Source organism: Medicago truncatula, chromosome 8, assembly GCF_003473485.1.
Source record: "Medicago truncatula cultivar Jemalong A17 chromosome 8, MtrunA17r5.0-ANR, whole genome shotgun sequence".
In the NCBI taxonomy this organism is placed as follows: Eukaryota; Viridiplantae; Streptophyta; class Magnoliopsida; order Fabales; family Fabaceae; genus Medicago; species Medicago truncatula.
In genome coordinates, this window is record NC_053049.1 from 13,500,275 (window position 1) to 13,521,066 (window position 20,792).

General features: G+C 33.1%; 3 protein-coding genes across 3 annotated transcripts in view; 1 reads left to right on the forward strand and 2 right to left on the reverse strand.

The window, feature by feature from the left end:
• LOC11445090 (BEACH domain-containing protein C2) overlaps window positions 1–6,282 on the forward strand; it is a 29,772-nt gene extending 23,490 nt beyond the window's left edge. The window contains exons 26-31 of the mRNA XM_039829703.1: window positions 69–165; window positions 1,573–1,686; window positions 2,786–3,152; window positions 3,658–4,433; window positions 5,165–5,287; window positions 5,858–6,282. Coding sequence (XP_039685637.1) covers window positions 69–165; window positions 1,573–1,686; window positions 2,786–3,152; window positions 3,658–4,433; window positions 5,165–5,287; window positions 5,858–5,902 — 1,522 coding nt within the window. The 3' untranslated portion in view covers window positions 5,903–6,282. The remainder of the gene's footprint in view (window positions 1–68; window positions 166–1,572; window positions 1,687–2,785; window positions 3,153–3,657; window positions 4,434–5,164; window positions 5,288–5,857) is intronic.
• Window positions 6,283–7,786: 1,504 nt separating this feature from the next.
• On the reverse strand, window positions 7,787–12,574 carry LOC11439883 (cytochrome P450 704C1). The gene is made up of 6 exons (XM_003627621.4): window positions 12,150–12,574; window positions 11,012–11,227; window positions 10,389–10,676; window positions 9,963–10,283; window positions 9,656–9,859; window positions 7,787–8,175 (listed from the first exon to the last, which is right to left on the reverse strand). The coding sequence occupies exons 1-6, from the start codon at window positions 12,474–12,476 to the stop codon at window positions 7,993–7,995; spliced, it is 1,539 nt and encodes a 512-aa protein (XP_003627669.2). The 5' UTR covers window positions 12,477–12,574; the 3' UTR covers window positions 7,787–7,992.
• Window positions 12,575–16,217: 3,643 nt separating this feature from the next.
• LOC11446330 (cytochrome P450 704C1) lies at window positions 16,218–20,441 on the reverse strand. The gene is made up of 5 exons (XM_003627622.4): window positions 19,749–20,441; window positions 18,104–18,388; window positions 17,353–17,694; window positions 17,033–17,233; window positions 16,218–16,559 (listed from the first exon to the last, which is right to left on the reverse strand). The coding sequence occupies exons 1-5, from the start codon at window positions 20,271–20,273 to the stop codon at window positions 16,365–16,367; spliced, it is 1,548 nt and encodes a 515-aa protein (XP_003627670.1). The 5' UTR covers window positions 20,274–20,441; the 3' UTR covers window positions 16,218–16,364.
• Window positions 20,442–20,792: the final 351 nt, after the last annotated feature.

Sequence of the window (20,792 nt, forward strand, 5' to 3'; positions counted from 1 at the left end):
AAATTTTCACTTTATGATTGTTCCATAACAATTTACACCTGATTGTATTAATGACTTGGACCCTACAGGTATAAGCAACAGGGAAAAGAGGCTATTGAAGCAGATAATGTTTTCTTTTATATTACATATGAAAGGACAGTGGATATTGATAAAATTTCAGACCCGGTATGTCCCATTTTCTTCTACATATTTTCAATTCAATTGGTTGCTTGAGTCACACACAATCCCAACTCCCAAAGATAGAGAAATGGTCATAAAATAAGAATATTTTACAGAAGTTATGTGAATTAAATTCTTTGGCTAATGGATTGAAATGTATGCTAATTCTAGTATTTTGTATCACACGTTATGGGTGGAGAAAGACACTACTAGCAAAAGCAAAATTAGCGAGGTAAATTAGTGACGGAAAAAATGAAATTCCTCACAAATTCCTTAGTCGCAAAATTTAGTGACAGAATTAGAGAGGGATTTCATGTTTTCCCTCACTAATTTTTGTTTTTTTAGTAGTGAGAAGATAGCGAAGGTCTATGAGAGAATCTGTGTTTTTACACAATGGAGCTAGGTATCATTAGTGCATCAGTGCATCTTAAAAAGTAACTTAAAAAGTCTAATATAATGTAGGCTCCATTAACCATCTTAAGATTTATAAACACAGTAGTGCTTTTACCAGAAGTTATCCCTAAATGCAAGTTGCAGAAAAACTGAGACAGATGTGGAAAGGATGAGATAAAAAAATCTTTGCTTTTTAGGGAAAAGAAAAAATCCTTCAAACTCCACTTCTTTGGTATTAAAATTCATTTTGCAATGTTAGGATTGTATTAGGTTTTGAATTAGACCTAATACAAACCTTATCTCTTTTCAATGTGAGACTATTTTTTTTGTTTCCAATAAACTGTCTCACGCCAAACATTATTGGGCTTGGTGCGTAGATACTATCACGGGTGGTCCAAACCTTTTGGCTTTGATACCTTGTTAGGTTTTAAATTGGACCTAACTCATCTTTACAAAACATGTCTGTAAGGTGAGGTTGCTCTTTATAAACTTTTTCAGGCTTTATCTCTTTTCAATGTGGGGTTTAGGTTTTTTTTCTCCAAAAGTTGAACTAAATTATTCTAGAATCTCAATTGAAAAACTAGGCAGTTGTAATCTATTTTAAATTTAGGATTTAATGTCTTCTGATCAAAACTCCCATTTCTATGGAAATTTATGTCCATAAATTTGCTAGTCAAGGTTGTTTTGCACTTGGGATTATTCTGGTGTCTAGCACGTGGTTGCTTTGAGGAAGTCATCTTCACAGACATGGGGATTGAATAATTCTCATTTTCTTTGCGTGCTTTGCTTTTTTCTTTTCAGTTGCTGTGTCTGAGACTCCAAGCTTATCTCAATCTCTTTTCACTGCAGTCTTACACTTTATCTACCAAAAATATATATTTTATTTCAATTAGGCAAAAATAAACCGGTCACCCCTTGCTAGATTGGTTGCTTTTCTTGCGTGTTTTGTGGTGTGTGATATTTCTCTATATCTTACCTTTTTTTCAACTTCTTACTTTCTTACATGCGTGACAAGTAAAGGTGCAACAGCGGGCTACACAAGATCAGATTGCTTATTTTGGACAAACACCGTCACAACTTCTGACTGTTCCTCACATGAAGAAGATGCCGTTAAATGAAGTTCTGCACTTACAGGTAATTATTTTCCGGATTAGTTTGACACTAGCTTCTTAAGTAGGCTTCACTTGCTTCTTATCCTTGTGTTTTTAACATAAGCAAGCATCAGTCTTTTGAAAATTCTTTATTTGTTTAACTTTTTTAGCATTGCAAACCACGATCTTGTTTGAAAACATACTATTTCTAAATAGCAGAAAATTGATGATGTATCTTTGGTGGACTATAAACGGGTTTACACTTTTTCCAAACAAAAAAAAAATGGGGGTTTACACTAATTTTGAATGTGTTCATGTGTATAAAATACAATGTTTCAAAATAAATGCTATTGGAATGGGTATCTACCTTCCCTAACTTCACATATTATTACTCCACATATTATTTGAAGACATTTTTTTTTGGAAATATTGTTGCAATATAATAAGAGATTCTTTCAAATACTAACTTAAGGACAAGAATATAAGTACTCCTTTTGCATATTTGTATACATTTTTAATTGATTGTAATTCTGATTACATATCCTTTTTTAGTTTGTCTATTTAAGTGATTAAGCTATTTTATACGTCTAAATTTGAAATGTCCAATTCATTTTAGCAATTAGCTTTCTAACCAATATTTATTTTATGGGTTTAATAAATATAAATTAAAAATGCATAATATTAATCAAATTAGCATGACGAAACATACAAGGAAAAACAAAATGAATTAGTTTCTTATTTCCTCTTTGCTTTATTTTTTATTTCTAATTTAATAATAAAATTTGTATCGTTCTAAATTTTTCATGAATGACGACCGTCTTAATGTTACAAGGGAATCATTTTAATAAAATGGAAAGTCATTAAAATGAACTTTTTTTGAGTAATACCTTGAATGACTCTGATAACTTGATATACCAAGTAATTAGTTTTCTTTTGGGAATAAGTCCACTTCAGTTTTGCAAGGATTGGGATTTCGGATCAAATTCCACTTTCACGCCTCGATAAATAGTTATGTTTCAAGATTTGTCCAAAACCATTGTGCTGATGAAGTGTTTTTGAAATGCCCTTCTATGTTTCCTAAACATTTGATAATGAGTGCATGTAATTATGATGACAATGTATATATCTCTTTGCATGTCAAGACAATATTCCGCAACCCAAAAGTCGTCAAACCATATGTTGTCCCGTCTCCTGAATACTGCAATCTCCCTGCGGCTGCTATTCAAGCATCTTCAGATATGATTGTGGTTGTTGATTCAAATGCACCAGCAGCTCATGTTGCACAACACAAGTGGCAACCCAATACACCTGATGGCCATGGTACTCCATTCCTCTTTCAACGTGGAAAAGCAGCATCAGGCTCTGGCGGCGGACCACTAAGGCGCATGTTCAAAGGGCCTACGGGGACTGGTGAAGAATGGCAATACCCTCAAGCATTGGCATTTGGTGTTTCAGGAATTAGAAGCCAAGCTATCATCTCAATAACTTGTGACCAAGAAATTATTACTGGTAAGTTAAGACAAGCCAGGAAAATTTCATGTAACATTGCATCTATACAGTTTCACCTTTTTTGATATAAAAAATTAAATTTAAACAGTTCAGACCTCTTTGAGTATTTGCAGGATATTGAATATGAATATATGTCGTAATATTGAAAAGGTTGATATACATGAGAGATATGATCTAAATAGGAATGAAATCCTATCGTAATTCCTAAAGATACACAGAAAAATACCGATTTATTGAAGCATCAGCAAAACAAATTAAGCAATCATTGCAGCATCCTGTATATTTATTTTAGCCAGATCTTTAAATAGACATTTCAATTATGAAGCCATTTTGGAAAAGTTGATTTTTCGTTTGTGAGTGGAACTTAATAATCTGTTTTAGTGGATTATGCTTTCTTACTTTCAGCTTATAGACGGCATAAGAAACATGCACTAAATTTACTGTATTTGTGTATTGCACTGGCTAGGTATTTTGTTTCTAACCTGAAAATTTGACTTCTGATTAGGTGGGCATGCGGATAATAGTATTAAGGTGATATCCTCTGATGGAGCCGTAACCTTGGAAACAGCCCATGCACACTGTGCTCCAGTAACTTGCGTTGGCCTTTCATCCGATAGTAACTACCTGGTGTCAGGATCCCGAGATACAACAATATTACTCTGGAGATTTCATAAAGAACTACCATCTAACTCAAGTTTCATATCAGAATCTTCCACTGGGCCTGGCACTCCGTCATCTAGAAATAACTCTTCATCTCATTTGATAGAAAAGAATCGTAGACGTCGTATTGAGGGTCCAATACAGGTACTTCAGGGGCACCAAAGTGAAATACTCAGTTGTTGTGTCAGCTCAGATCTTGGAATAGTAGTTTCCTGCTCCGAAACATCAGATGTTCTTTTTCACTCTATAAGAACGGGACGTTTATTTCGAAGGCTTGATGGTGTGGTGGCCCATTCTGTTTGCCTTTCCTCTGAAGGGGTTATCATGACTTGGAATGAGTTGCAGCATACTCTCAGTACCTTTACTCTTAATGGTGTTCTGATTGCTAAAACAGAATTGTCAATCTCTACCAGCATTAGTTGCATGGAAACTTCGCACGATGGGAGGAATGCTTTGATTGGGATTAATCCTCTACAAAATGGTAGAGCCAATGGTGGGAATTTGCAGTCAAGTAAGGAAACTGCCATTGATATTCGTTCAGAATCAGAAGAAACTCACGAAAGCAACATCATAAATGTTCCAACACCGGCAATTTGCTTCTTGGATTTGCACACTCTGGAGGTACAATATTAAGATGTTCAAAATGAAATGCCACAATAAATCAAACCTTTATCTCATTTGAAATTGTTCCATTGTGTAGCTGGAAAATCCATCCAATCCGATCTTTTATGCATGCATGTCTCAATTCACATGTCATAGCAAAACATTCTTTCATCATGAACCAGTCTTTTATTTTCTAATTTTTGGTTGAAATGTCATAGAAGACACCTATATAGATTTGAGTTCAAAAATGAAATAGCCAAATTCAAAAAAGTTATATGAAGTTTTTTCTTCATGGTCTAGTATGTTTTTGGGATGCGAGGTAGGGATGGTTATGCATTCTGATTCTTTCAAACCTTACGAGTCACTGTGTTGGTTTTTGCCTTCCTGGCATCTTATTTCGAGGGTGAGCCTCGGACCAAAAGTAAGGTTGCTTGCTGACTTGTGACATGGAGGTCATGGGTTCATATCCTAGAAACAACCTCTCTGCTTTCGGGGGTAAGGTTGCATGCACTACACTCTCTGGTGAGAGTTTCATGCAATGAGCCACCATTTTAGCGTTTATTTATATCTTCTATTTATTTTCAGTTCTTTGATTCAATTATCATAGAAGACACCGAGAGATTTGAGCTTTTTAAATCACTGCATTCTGAATCTTCCAAACCTCCAGAGTCACTGTGTGTTAGCCGTTACCATTATTCTATGCATCTCTTAATGCTAAGCTAACTACTATACTATACTATTTTCTGTAGGTTTTCCATGTATTGAAGCTGAAAGAAGGACAAGATATTACAGCTCTTGCTCTAAATAAGGATAACACAAATCTTTTGGTTTCAACTTCAGATAAAAATTTGATTATTTTCACTGATCCAACTGTAAGTTAAATTACACTGGGTAAGGATCATTGTCAAATACCAATTGTAGCTTACGTTGAATCACATTTTTTATATATTCACCATGTGTATGCGTATTCTATGATTATTTATACAACCCAACATAATAATATTCACACTGTTTTTATGCATTGTTTTATTAAATCTTACTTTCTATACCATGATTATTCCTCCAATCCACTATAATAACATGTAGTTAATTATATAATTGACAGAATCACATGGTTCTTTTTCAGTTTCTGTTCATATCCTGTAATTAATAATTATTTGTACAGCTAGCATTAGACTGTGCAATACGGTGCTTCCTTTCTTAGTTATAGCCTTTATGAGGAAAATTATTTCCGACTGATTGTTAGGCCTAGCATATATGTATAGGATCAACAGCCCCTCTATTTATTCCTTCACTTGTATCATTCAAAATAATCAAAGTGAAATCAGAAATCGCTTTTCTGCATAATGTATAATAATACTACTAACAATACCTCCAGCATATATTGTATTAATTCTTACTTTATATACCATGGCTGTAGCTCCTTCGTTTATTGCTTGCAGTTAAGCTTGAAAGTGGTGGATCAAATGCTCAAGCTTGGTTGGTAAGGAGATGAACTTAGGCACCTATAAAGTCATCGCTTTTGGATCAAAAAGCGATATACAGATCTCATATGCATAATAACAATTACGAATGTTAGGAAGGGGATGCAGCACTCCTGTTTGCAAGAAATTTTGCAGCACTCCTGTCTTGTATGTAGCAATTAACTCTTACCACAATAATATTAGGTTCTTAGATTTAGCTCTAGCCTAGGGTTCTTTTGCATTTCCTCCCAGTTGTGCTTAAGTGTAAATATTTTACAAGCTTCTAGTTGAGGTTTGGCCTAATAATATTTTCACACCTGATATTTTATCATAGTCAATTGAAAATGTAATAGTTATTCTTTCTGTCATTCTTTTCATTGAGATTTAGCAGATTGCGGCTAAGGCATCAGTTATCGATATTTATTGATATTAATAAAACATTTCTTTGATTATTCTGGCTTCTATTTCCTTCACTCTTCCTTATATTGCTAGAAACTTGGTTAATCAAAGTAAACACTTAGCACACATATCAGTTAGGCTAACAAGTAGGCATAAATATTAGCATGTGGTATTTTCTTTGGTAGAAATCACCATGGAGTATTTGGAACAACTTTTGCAGAATGCTATGCATGTAAGTGTTAGGATACACTACTTTTGTATGAGCATCTGGGCTCATTTTTATCGAAACCTCATTGAGTTCTATACACTACTGTCAATTGGTGACCATAAGATAAATATTAATTCATTTATTTTAATATATACGTAAAGAATATAATAAACATGCAACGATGACAAATACAAAACAATAAATTAAAAATGATGGAAAATACATAAATATAGTTAGAAAAACACAACATGAGAAGTGAATAGATATGATAAACCATATGATTAAGCATGCATGGTAATGAAAAATATAATTATTTTTAGTTTTTTTTTTCCTTCTTTCTGAACCACTCCCAAATGTGTTCCACAAAGTCTGATTGAAGTTGATGATTGACTTTTTGCGAATATGTGCTCTCATTTACAAATATGTTGCAAAATTAGGTAGAGGCCATTGAAGTTGATGATTGATTTTTTGCGAATATGTGCTCTCGTTCGCAAATATGTTGCAAAATTAGGTATATGTTATTAACTATTTCATATGTTGGGACACGATGTGTCGTTCGTCTTCAACAAACATGTTATGCAATATCATGTGTGTGTACATCACATGTTTCACTGTATTCATGTGTCTAGTGCATGCCTGGCCTCATAAGGATTTCATGATATCTGATTTTCTAATGTTATGTTGGTTCTTTTCAAAGCTAACTTTTTTCATAATATCATTGTTTTTCTCAACAGCATCTACTGGAAAGAGTTTCAGCTACCTTTTTTTTTCCCATTGCACAAGTCATTGAGTATGCTTGATCATAGTCTAAAATATCCATAATGAGTATGCCCCAAAAGAGGAAACTTTAAAAAAATATATATCTAAAATACCGAGCTTGAAAGTTGTATTGTTCGATCTTAATTTGATGACAACCAATGTGGCTGATTACGTGACTGCACAAAATTGTGACCGCACACAACCCAAATTTAGTAAAAAAAGCCACCTTTTAATGTTGCAAAGATATTGAACTTACAAAAATATACCCTACTTATTTATGCTTTCAAATCGTATTATTCCCTTTGTTAAAAAACATATTCTGATCTTATTCAATGTGGTTTTCTAAAGCTCAAAGTTTTGTTATAAAAAAAGGATCAAAATTTAAATTAGGGTCATGTTAACCGGTACCCCGGCACTGGTTAAGGAAGCTAAAAGAATAAATTGTGAGTCAAAAAAGACACTTTTTAAACTTTTAATACATTGATTACACAACTTTCAATGCAAATATTATTATATTTGCTCCCTTTAAATTTCCCTTTAAATTATTAATGTTTGACAAAATCTTATTTTATCTAGTTCATCATTATGTACGAGAGGGCTACATTTTAGCTATGCTTAAAGGTTTTGAGCACAATTCCTTACAAAATAACACCTTTTATGTTTGATGAATACAGTCATCCATTATCACATATAAAATAAGCATAACTTCTTGCTAATTAGAGTTTGATTTGTTGCACGGAATCATCTTCTAATCCCTGTGTAATGCTTTGATTTCAAGTCCTCCATCAATATGAAGATTTATCATTGTCTTATAAGTCACATTCCTCTTCTCATCATTCAATTTGAAACGAAAACAACCTAATAAAACTGCTGAGAATATCTTCATCTGTCTATAAGCAAACTCTTTTCCTAGGCATATCCGAGGACCTGCCTGCATTTCAATCAAAATCACGCTTTTACAAAGGAAACTGCATACATATCACAGACAAGTCTAGGCATATTTAAACAAGTTTCTATAACAATTTTTTTAGAGAATCCAAAGATATTATCTCCTTGATTTTATTTTATTTTGTTTCCTTATATATCTCTCCGTTTTATTGTTTCTTTATATCTCTCATTGTTTCAAACATCAACAGCTCTAGATTCTTTGATCTAGGCTTTTCTTTTTCCTCTTCATATGTAGCACCCAAATGCATGGGAATATGCCCTCACTGGCTCATCCCACAACAACACCAATGGCACAGGTGGAAGAGCTGGCAAAGGAATAGGAAATGGCATTGGTGATGGTGCCAGTGGCACCGTAGGCTTCTTTAATGGAAATGTTGGTGGTGATACCAGAAGCGATTTCATTGTCTATTTTAATGGCCAAGAGGGAACCTAAAATTCTCTCAAAGTCAATGTTCATCGGCTGAATGGAAAAAATTATGCCAAATGGGCCTAAACCATTCGTCTAATTTTGAAAGGCAAGGAAAAGTTTAGGTTTCTGACTGGGAACTTGGAAAAACCAGAAGGAGACTATACTTTTAGGCAATGGAAGTGTGAAAATTTGTTGATTATTGCTTGGTTAGTTAACTGTATGGAACTGGCATTTAGTAAGTCTTTCATGTTCTTACCATCTGCGAAGGAAGTCTGGGAAGCTCTCAGAGACACGTATTCTGACATTCAAAACTCCTCATATTTTTTTTGCCTGAAGTCGCAGTTGTGGCATGCCAAACAAGGTTACAGGGATGTGACCGCTTATTATCATGAGACGATTACATAATTGACATTGTATCAAAAATTGGATTTCTGTTGTGATGTCAGTTGGAGGTGTGTTGAGGTCTTGAGGATAATATTCTATTTATTAAAAGACAAGAGAATGATCGTGTCTGCATGTTTCTTGCTGGCCTAAATAAGGAATATGATGAACGAGGGGTAAAATATTGGGGAAGACACCTCTACCAATTATTCATGAAACTTTTTTAGAGATAAGGAGAGAAGAGGCGCGACAAGGAATTATGATGCGCAAGTCTACTCGAGTTTAAAAAATTGGAGGATCAACTTTTTCTACTAGAAACATCAATGTAGAGAAAAGAGAAGGAAAGAAATCTGACAAGCCTTGGTGTGGTCACTGCAAGCGCACTCGAAGCCACATGGCATACCCATGAGTCATGTCGGATACTTCATGGAAAGCCCCGAAATTGGAAGAAGAAAGGTGGAAGTGAAGGTCGTGCACTTGAAGCCAGTAATTTTCATCGAGAACAACAATCTCTTTGAAGCCTGCTTCTACTTACTAATGAACAACTAGAAAAATTGTACAAACTCCTCTAATCTCCAACTCCTTACTTTTCTGTAGTCTAAAGAGGTAATTCCTTTCAAACTTTAAATATTGTAGAGGATAAATAAATGTTCTATAGAAAAATTCTACTAACCTGAAAAGCAGTAAACTTGAAAGGGTTCTCTGCCTGAAAATTGCCATTTTCATCCAGCCATCTTGCAGGTCTAAATTCCTCTGCATCATCACCCCATATGAATTTCATCCTCCCCATTGCATAAGGTTGGTATGACACCATGTCTCCTTTTTTTACACTATATCCATCTGGTAATGTGTCATCAGCAAAGCAAATTTTTGCATCCTGCATAAAAAGAACCTTGATTATAACATTGATACTCTAGGTGATTCAACTCAGACCATTTATAAAAGCATGAGAATGAGATCAAATTCAAAAGTAACCTTACCACAGGAACTGCAGGATAAAGTCTGAGAGTCTCTGTGAGTGTTGCATGGAGATAATTCATCTTTTCAAGAGCTTCATCTGTTACACATGACACAAACTCAGTGCAGCTGCTAACTGTTTTTGTGTTTGTTGCTTCTCTCACTTCTTCTGCAGCTTTTTCTTGTACTGCAGGATACTTGCATAGCATATACATGAACCAAGAAAGTGTAGCGGCCGTTGTGTCTTTCCCAGCAATAACAAAGTTCAGAATTATATCTCTTAAGTATGTTGTATCATATTCCTTCACTTGCAGAAACCTTGATAGAATATCTCCACTCTTTCTCTGCATAGTTCGTGTGAAGAGAAGAAAAAAAATACATGACACACATAAATATGCATATTCTTAGTAATCAGAAATAACTTTCATAGTTATATATAGTAGACTTACAATAGAGTCACCCTTTGAATTCATTTGTTGAATTCTAGTGTTGATTAGCTTAATGACAAATTCATTTAAGACTTCAGTGTTTTTCCTTAATGCTGCCTCTGATCCAATATTGAGAAACTTCTTTATCTTCCAAAAGACATCAACATAACGATAAAGCGTTAACGCACTTGCAGTATCAAAAGCATTGGCGAAGTTCTTTCCTTCCTCACTTGATCCACACATGCTGTTAAGTTCAGTTCCAAATGCAACTTGGAAAATTGAATCCAAGGTTGATTTCATTAAAAGATCCTAAATAGATTATTGGATCAAGTTATTAGTTTACATGCTAGCCAATCAGATAAAAGAAGGCAATATGATAGGGTTCCAACCTCAAGTCCGATGTGCTTCTTTTCTTAGGCATTATCCGCTTTGGTTCATGTGTCTAAGCCCTCATGGTTTTTTCCTTAGCTAAAAGTGGGTGTTCATAAACTACCCTTAGAATTGATTCCCAACAAATATGGGAATTTTTGGTGAATCGAAACAACAACCATCAGTCAAAGGTAAGGGGATAAAGGGTCTGCTAGTCAGCGCAGTGGACTTGAGGTCGGAACAGATAGTATCTTTCAAAGAATATATTTACTCACTTGGATTTCTAACTTAAAATTAGAAGTTGCAGCTTCAGACACTATATTTGCAACTTTTGCAGCATTCTTTCTGAATATTGAAGTACTGAAATCCCGTAACATCTTCGTGGAGAATTCATGACTTGATATCTTCCTTTGTTCACGCCATTTCTCACCATCAACGGCGAAAATTCCATCTCCTAGTAAATCCTTCAAATTTTGGTAGTTGTACAATCCCTGCAAGCATAAAAAATTTAAGCCATTAAGCCGTACTTCATCCTTCTACGAATGAAACAATTGCCGATATGAACCACCCTTACCTCTTGCTTAAAACTTTTTCGGTGTACCTTTACTTTGTTTTTTGCTACTATTACATGTCATGTTATGCTATCTGAGCTTATACATATCTATTGATTGTAATCATGTCCAAAATATAAATGAAAAATTATGCACTAGCAGAAGAATAAAGTGTGATATATAAGTGTTTGGCATCAGTATCATAGTAACAGTTCAAATGCATTACATTCCAAAAGAAAAACAGTAAAAAAAAATACTATTCAATTCCTTAAAACATTTAAGCTGCTACCAAGTTCAAATGTTTATCTTCATAATAACTCAATCATAAGGCAACTTATACCAACCAAAATTTAGTATTGGACACATTTCCATTATGTTGAACAAAAGAAAAATCCTCTTCAATAATTCTATTTGCTGTTCAAATTTTGGACACATGGCATCACAAAACCATATCCCTCAGCATAACAATAGATCTAAGTCATATAACAACTTATCAAAAATGCTACTTCAAATTCAAATACTTGAATCCAATCTATTGTAGAGGACTCAAATTCACTGCAGTAAAAAAAGCTGAAAGTTACTGCAGTCAAAAGTTTTTCTCTCTAAATCCAACGGTCCCTAAAGCTGAATCACCATAATGAAGGTGTAGAGGATCCAAGTCAATTATTTGGACCCTAGGAAATCCCAACCCCCACATGGAGATAAGTGACAGCTCAACTTTTCATACAAACATGTGAACAAATAAACCAGACTCTTATCTACTAAAATACCAATTTATACAACTAAAATATTATTCATCAACCACAAAAGTAAAAATCAATGAAAATCTACTAGCCATTTAATAAAGAGTATATATATATACCTTTCCATAGTTCTCAAAGTTGGTTTTGAGTATATACTCAACATTACTTGGTTCTGAAGTATAAACTTCACTTCTGAAAGGGTTAAGTAGCCTGTATGTCCTGTATTTCCTTGCAAGATCAGTCATATAATGATGAAGTCTGTTGAAATTCATCATCTGATTGAATACAGTGCCAGCAACAGGATGATACTTTTTCTTCTTCATGTTATTGCTTTTGTTGTTCAATTTTCTGAGCAGAAGTTGAACCAACAAAAGAGTTAAAGATGCAGACAAAGCTGCAAAAAGAAAAGGATTTGATAGAAAATCCATGATGGATTGGAATAGCATGGTGGAGATGGCGATGGTTTTTTGCTTTAAAGAAGAAGTTAGTGTTACTCCAGAGTCAAAGGGTTGCTTGTTTGCAATGTATTGATTCTAAAGTTGACACTCATTCAACTATATATATAATAATTGCTCCCTTATTATAATTTATTGTAATACTTTTTTGAGGGATATTTTGTTTCAAAATAATTCCCATTATTATTAAAAAGAAATCTCATTTTATAATACCTAAAAAGCATTAATTATTTCTTATGGTCAAATAACATAATGATCAGAACTTCATCTTTAAAATGAATAAATAGAAAATTTGAGATTGAAATCCCAACTTTTATATATTGTAATATATTTATCAACTAAGTTATGTACATCTTACCGAATTATAATTAATAAAAATATTTTAATAAATTAAACTTATTTATCATTAAAAGCGATACAACTAATGATTTAAAGAATTGTGTAGAACTTCACTTAAACACCAATAATGAGACATGACGGATCTACCCTTTGTGTATTGGGGGGCCTCACAAATTAAATAATTTCTTACCTAATAATTGGATATATTTTGTAGTTATTCCCCCACATGAAATAGAGTTGCGGATGTAAACAAAAAAAAAAAAAAAAAAAAATAGAGTTGCGACCTCACACAATCGTACAAACTAACGTTAGAAGTTACTCCCCCCGTCCTATAATAGATTTAAGATGACACTTAATTTAAGATGAATGGAGTATGTTTCTAAATACATTTGCATGCATAAGTAATTTGAGACGGAGGGAATATGTTCCTAAATAGATTTTCATGCTATTTTTTTTTAAGCCAAAGAGAAAAAATATAATAAATAAAAACAAATAGGTATAAAGATCGGGGACATTGGACCTGACCTAGGAAAACTCAAACGGGAATACATTGTAAAAAATCTATCCAAGTGGTACAGCTGTAATCTATCATAACAAAAATACACTAATCACTGACACAACGCAGCGAAACCATGTTACAAAAAAGTGTGAAAAGTGGACATCCGCTTAAAACAGTTAGAGTTTAAACTATAGACGAATGGATTGTCCGTCAACACGGAAACCAATCCAAATGCCAACAACCCCCTGAATCAACAGCAGACATATAATGCTCTTTCGAACAAACAACTCGTAAAAACTCAGATCGAGGATAAGTTCAATACGTCATAAACTAGACCCATTTTTATGATATTTGACAATATGCATTATACATATAACATATTTTAAACATATTGTTCTATTAATATAAAATGATAAATGTTTATATATAAAATGTTATGGATTTTTTTCAATGAATATTTGGAAAAAAAAATCAATTTTTTATAATTTTATATTAAACATTAAAGATATTATTGGTCAAAATTATGGGTCAAAATTATGTTTTAACATGTATAAGTGATGAATCACAACATGTATTATTAGGAAAATATTTTTTTCACATGTAATGTTATAAATTATCTTCACACAACAAAGTTGTCATATCTTGGAAATAAACACAATTAGTTTTGAAGAATTACAAGAATCGAAAGTAAATGGTATTGAAAGTAGAATTTAATAAAGTATTCTCCGTGAACTTAGCTAAGTTGGTATGATATTGCATATTATATGTAAGGGTTGGGGTTTGAACCCCGGACACCCACTTCTCCATAATTAAATTATGTGAGTACTTAACAAAAAAAAAAAAAAAAAAAGCAGCTGGGAATCAAATTTATTTCCCAATATCATATAAATGGGTTTTGAATCAAATTAAATTATCTGATGATTCATGAAGTTCAAATCAACTATTAAAGATTAAGGTTAATCGATGGACTTTTGGTAAGTATATGAAATTGTCGCCAAATCAAATCAAATAATAATTATGATAAAATATTCATACACAATCGATATAACCCTCTCCTTTTTTTTTTTTTTTTTTTTGTCAAATAGCCTAGTGATTAGAGCTCACATAATTTAATTGTGGGATTATTAACCAATGCCCTTAGGGCACTCGTTAGCAAGACCCCATAACATAATTTTATTTTGGTTTCAAGGCTAATCGAAGAGCAAAAACAACAAAAGAAAAACCTAGTGCGATCCTAGTTCATACGTTTGAAGCAGAGGGAGAAGCCCTTCTTGGGGGGGGGGGGGGGGGGGATAACCAAATCGACATCATTGGAGGCTCCAAGCTTGGCCATGTAATCTGCACACTGATTGCCTTCTCTGAGCGAATGTTGAACAGTGAAATTTCTAGAACTCGTGAGGTCTTTGATGTCCTAGATGAGAACAACATAAACATGAAAATGATTTAAATCATCCTTTATAAGATTGACGGTGAGGAGAGAATTTGAATAGCAAGCTAATTCCTCAAAATTTAGGCTGATTGCCAATTTAAGTCCTTGATAGAGAGCTGAAAATTCAGCAAACATGATGTCCTTTGAGTGGTTAATGAAGCCTGAAAAACCATCTATGAAGACGCCTGAATGGTTGTGGAGAACTCCTCCAAATTCGGTGCGGATGGGGTCAATGTTGCAGCTGCCGTCTATATTCAAGATGGTGCACTGATGATTGTTAAAATTCCATCGAGTAAGTCTTGAAGAGGAAGTGACGGTTGCCGAATTGAGAAAGGATGAGTTGATTGTTTGAGACAAACTGTAAATATTGCAGCAGAGACGGATTAATGGCAAAGCTTCATTGCTGAGACACATAAGGTTACCCGTAACATAATTATAATGAAATTTATAGTAACCGAAATAAATCAGTTTCTTTACCAACCACATTAGTATAACAAATACATTAGAAATAGTATAACAAATACATTAGAAAAAATAATACATAAATTTAATCATTTCAAATCAGAAATAGTATATATTTAAGAATATATTTTTACAGTTTTTGGTGCTCATATCCCTCCAATTTTAGGAGCATAACACTTCCCCGTTGGTAATTTTCCTTGTGTATGACATGACATATTTTATTTTCAAAAAATAAATTCCACCTTTAACCAAAAACATTTTCCTTGTCCCTTCACACTATCTTCTCTTTTTTTTTTTTTTTTGGCTCATTAAATCTTGAACATAAAACATGATGCCACATCATTGTCATTGTCATGTAAAAAAATAGACAATTCACTTCATTGTTACGTTGTTAATGATGACGACGCTACATAAAAAAAATCTCAATACTGGATGGAAAATTCTAAGTTGGAGATTAAACTATATTTAGACAAAATAGCGCATCAAAAGTGCATTTAAGCCTAGCACATTAAATTATCATATAGTTTTATTTAAGAAAATTGTTTTTCTAACATCAAAAATTTCACAACACATAGAAAATACTTAAATACCCCTAACGGTAGTTAACTACCGCTAATTTATAACTAGAAAACCGGCAGTAGTTAACTACCACGGAGTTTTTTAGTCATTTTCATGTGTTTTTAGGAAACATTGGAAGTCAAACAAGCAACAATCTTTATTTAATATATATTTTGAGCCACACCAAAATCGTCTCATTCATTTGGTATATGCCTACAACTTACAAATGTGGATTTCGAGTTGGATGCAGAGAAGGATGTAGATTATTATAACAAAGGAAACAATAACATCTATAAATTTGCTGGAGCAATAATCGATGAGTGTAAGAGATGTTGTAACTTATTTTTTTAAAACTATAAAGTTGAGTTTTGTCGGAGACAATCAAATGAAGTCCTCAATGCTCTTGCACGATTAAACCTTAATGAGAAACTATAAACATCTTTTCTTAAAAAAATAAAATAATAAATAACGTCTCATTCAATCTTAAAAATATCTAACTCATAATGTTACATCAGCTTCAATTAAGAAGCAAATTGTCAACCACACGCAAGATAAATTTCAGGAATTCAAAGCATTTCCAAATACGTAAAGTTTATTCAGCTACATCACACCTTGGAGTTGCATAGAGAGGAAGGCCATGGTCAATGTGAAGAGTGAACATGGTTCTATATGTCACATCATTTGTTTCATTTTCCAATTTAAACCTAAAGAATCGAACAAGTGCCATTGACACTATTTTCATTTGCCTATAAGCAAAGTCCTTTCCTAAGCATATACGTGGACCAGCCTGCAAATATGAAAAATACTTATATTTCACTTAGAATTGTAAGAATTGCCATAAACTTAAAGAAATTGGTAGGTAGCTCATTTGGTAATCTAAGAATTTCAAAGGTGATTGAATTGTGTGCAGTGTGATTACCGCGATGAGTCACATCTGTACATGAAATCGGACGGTCCAAATTTAAATGTAAATTTTGACTTTATTTAAATCTAAAACAATGAATTTTTAATTTAGACCGTTCGATCTCGATTAGACAATTTTAATGTGACCGACTTCGTGCAGTCATGAGGTTGCGACTAAACAACCCATATCCCGCTGAAAAAGTTTCAAGAAGAAAATTCAGGGTTCAAATCCTTGAACACTAATATAACTACTAACATATTAAGATTGGGAAATGCTTTGTCAAGCGATTCAGGTTGAAAGATTATCCTAAAACAATTAAAAAATCTTATCCTAAATTGAAGAATAGTGACACTAACATGAAAAGATATGAATTTGAATGAAGATTCAGGTTGAAAGATTCCATCCTTGAGCCATCTTTCAGGTAAGAATTCTTGAGCATCATCCCCCCAAATGTAAGGCATTCTTCCCATAGCATAGGACAAGTAGTAAACTGTCTCCCCCTTATTCACTATGTATCCATCAGGAAGGATGTCATGTTCTTCTGCTGTCCTACCAGACTTGTATCACACACAACCAAAAACAGTTATTATTAGAAGTCAAAAACCCTAAATGCTTGAACTTAATTAATAGGAACATAAAATGAAAGGATTTTTTCAAGCAGTTTTATAGAACTCACCATTGGTACAGCAGGATATAGCCTTAATGTCTCTGTTAGTGCTGCATGGAGATAATGCATTTTGTCAAGTGTAGCATCTGAAATATTGGACACAAATTCATCTAAATTGAGGTTGCTTTCTTGGCTTGTAGAAGTAACATTTATCACTTCTTGTGCCACTTTTTCTTGTATAAGAGGGTTCTTGCAAAGCATGTAGAAGAACCATGACAAAGTATTGGCACTTGTGTCTTTTCCAGCAATCATAAAGTTCAGAATTATGTCCCTTAAATATTTATCTGTCATATTTGAGGAGTCCTTCTTACTTTCCAGCAAAAACCTTGAAAGTATATCCTCTTTATCACTCTGATAAGAAATTAACCAACACATACTTTATTGTTACAATGAGATTATCTTGTATAAAACATGGAATGACACGGACACGTAGATACTGCTTATGTCCAAAATATTCGACACTTACACATATAGAAATTCGAAATAACCAATAAATGAGTACTAAGCCGGAGATGAAGTCCGTATGTGTGAGCGCACACGCCTTCTTACCAAAATTGTGTCAAAAAAATGTGGGAGGTGTGTCTAAAGAGAATAAAATAAATTTTTTAGAACACTTGTTTAAAGTGTCAAGTATCGGTGTCGAAAATGTAGACACTCTTAAAACTATGAGTGTCAGCGTTTCGTAGGAGTTAATACATTATCTAAATGGAATAGAATCAATTCAAAGCACACATAATATAATGGAAGTTATTGAACTTACAAAATCCTTTTGCATTGATAAAAGTTCCCTTCTGGTCTTAATCAGACTATGAACAAAATCATCAATTATTTTGATATTCTTCTTTAGGGCAGCTTCTGATCCAAAGTTAAGAACCCTTTTCAACTTCCACAAGGGGTCCAAATAGCGTTTGAATACAAAAGCATTTGAATCATTAAAGGCCTTCATGAAGATATTCGCTTCTTTGCTTGATTTCTCTAAGCAATTCAATTCCACTCCAAACCCAACTTTGAATATGGAGTCCAAAGTGCATTTCATTACTATATCCTACAAAAAGAAATTAAGGAAAAAAAAAATTGCATTCTTATATTGCTCCATATTGCACCATAGTAAAATAACAAATGAATTTTTTTTTTCAAAAATAAATTAGCATTTGAACATAACAAAACATAATTTTGGCTTTCCTATATACTTGCAATAATTAATTAGTGTCCACTTCACAATATAAAATGTTGAGAGTCATTGATTTAGAAATTAACAATATAATGGGGAAAACTATTTTCGTATATGTGTATGGATAGCATGTTATTTACATCTAGATCTTGATATCTCAACTAAATATATGGTTAATATATAGGAAAATGCTAACAGGTGTTTTTAAGATATTGTTTAAGCATCTAAAAGTAGTAACTTTTACATAGGAAATTGTACAATTATGATTTTTACATGTGTTTGTCTTATTTCAACACAATTTTTTTTATGGTTCCTTAAACAATGCTCTTAGACCATCCATAATGGAGATGTCTTATGTCATTAAACATTGGTACCTAGTAGTTGCCCCTATTGTGGAGACATCTAAAAAAGTATCTAATTAGAAGAGTGTCTCATACCTACTAGAGCAGAGAGAGTTGAATGAAATGAAAAAGCACTCAGAAAAAAATAAAAAGAGATTGATTCATTCATTATATCGAAACAACAATAACAAAGGGTAAAAAATATTATGTTATGTTTGGTTTTATTGATAATTATTTATAATATATGATCCTAATATTGTGGCTATCATCATCTTCAAAAGTTATTATCGAATCATGTCATGTGTGAAACTCCCTCTCTTTCTCTGTGGCGCCCATATATTTAAATATTAAAATATTGAAATGTGATGATAAAGAGTTATTGATAGATGATATAAAGTTATTAGTGGGTCTCATTTAAGAATTTTGTGTGAAATGATTGGTTGAGACTCAGAGAATGCGTGTTTATTAGGTACTACTATTCAAAAATTATAAATGAGTGAAATGTACACGTGAGACTTATTTAAGTATCAAAAAATGAAGAGCTTCATTGTGAATGCTCTTAGAGCATTTGTTAGCAAGACCCTAATATATATACTCCAGTCAGCATATACGATTGATATAAGGATTTAGACTTGCGTAATCATTGAGGCCACAAATATGTACACCCTCTTGTCACTATTATAACCAAAATCAACATTTTAGATTCATTCATTAAATGATGTATGTAGTCTTTAATAAAGACCACATACATCATTAATTCAATGAATGTAAAATGTAGATTTTTGTTTATAATAATGACCAAAGTGTGTGTGTCCTGTCCACAAATTTTAATTTTATGGAATTAATGGAGGTAGAAGTCAAAATTGAGGGTAATAGAGAAAAAAAATTCTTACTTGAATATCAAAGGCCAATCCAGCATTTGAAAACCCCAAGACAACTCTAACTAACTTAACAGCATTCCTTCTGAAAACATTGCAGCTAAAATCTCTAAGAACTCTTGTAGAAAACTCCAAACTAGAAAGCTTCCTTTGGTGCCTCCATTTAGCACCATCAACAGCAAAAATCCCATCACCCAAAAGATCAAATATAGTATCATGGTTAAACTTTCCTTTGGAGTATTTATGGAATTGGGTTTTGAGTATGTGTTCAACATTTTTTGTGTCACATGTGTAAATCTTGGATTTCTTAGGGGCAAGAAGCCTAAAAGTTGGACTAGTTTGAGCTATTTTTGTGAAGTAATGGAAGAGTGTTTTGAAATTTATGAGTTGGTGGAAGACTGTACCTTTTACTGGTGGGTATTTTGGGTTTCCTATGGATTGTCCTATGAATGTTGAGAGTGTTATAATTGAGATGAGAAGAAAAAGACATAGAAATAGAATTAATATGAAATAAAACATGATTAAGAACAACATGTTCATCTCAATTTGGTCTTAGTTTGCTTAGTGTGAGTTTGTGCTTGTGTTTGTGAGAGTTATGAGATGTGAGCATGTTAACGTTGCTTAATTAAGTGGAAGTTCATCCTATAAAAAATAAATTAATTAAGGGGAGATTAATTAATACCTCATGTGCTGCAAGTGCATGATCTATAGTAGACATGTGTGATGAATTTTTAACGTTGTTGAAGTTGACAATATTTATACTTGCGTTGTGTGCATGATCTTGACGACGTGTAGTGTGAATCCGCATGGATTCCGGAACACACGTGACATGAAGATAAAATATTTCTGGTTTTGATTGAAAAATACTTACCTCGGTTAGAGAATAATAATTGTTTAACACTACCAAGAAAAAAAAAAAAAAAGTATGCTCAGTTGATAGGGATATGCATTGTTATATGCAGAAGATGTGGTTTGAATCTCGAACATATCATTTATTCACCTTAAAAAAGGTGAATCCTACCCACCGACTACTTGACAAAAATAAAATAAAAAGAGTGT

Coding starts and splice junctions, on each gene's coding strand:
- LOC11446330 (XM_003627622.4), bottom strand. CDS start 20,273: ATGAACATGTTGTTCTTAATCATGTTTTATTTCATATTAATTCTATTT. Junction 18,389..19,748: donor GATTGGCCTTTGATATTCAA/GTAAGAATTTTT, acceptor TTCTTTTTGTAG/GATATAGTAATGAAATGCAC. Junction 16,560..17,032: donor TCAAATTCATATCTTTTCAT/GTTAGTGTCACT, acceptor TCATATTTGCAG/GCTGGTCCACGTATATGCTT.
- LOC11439883 (XM_003627621.4), bottom strand. CDS start 12,476: ATGCTATTCCAATCCATCATGGATTTTCTATCAAATCCTTTTCTTTTT. Junction 11,228..12,149: donor ACTTTGAGAACTATGGAAAG/GTATATATATAT, acceptor TTATGCTTGCAG/GGATTGTACAACTACCAAAA. Junction 10,677..11,011: donor ATTTTAAGTTAGAAATCCAA/GTGAGTAAATAT, acceptor TAATCTATTTAG/GATCTTTTAATGAAATCAAC.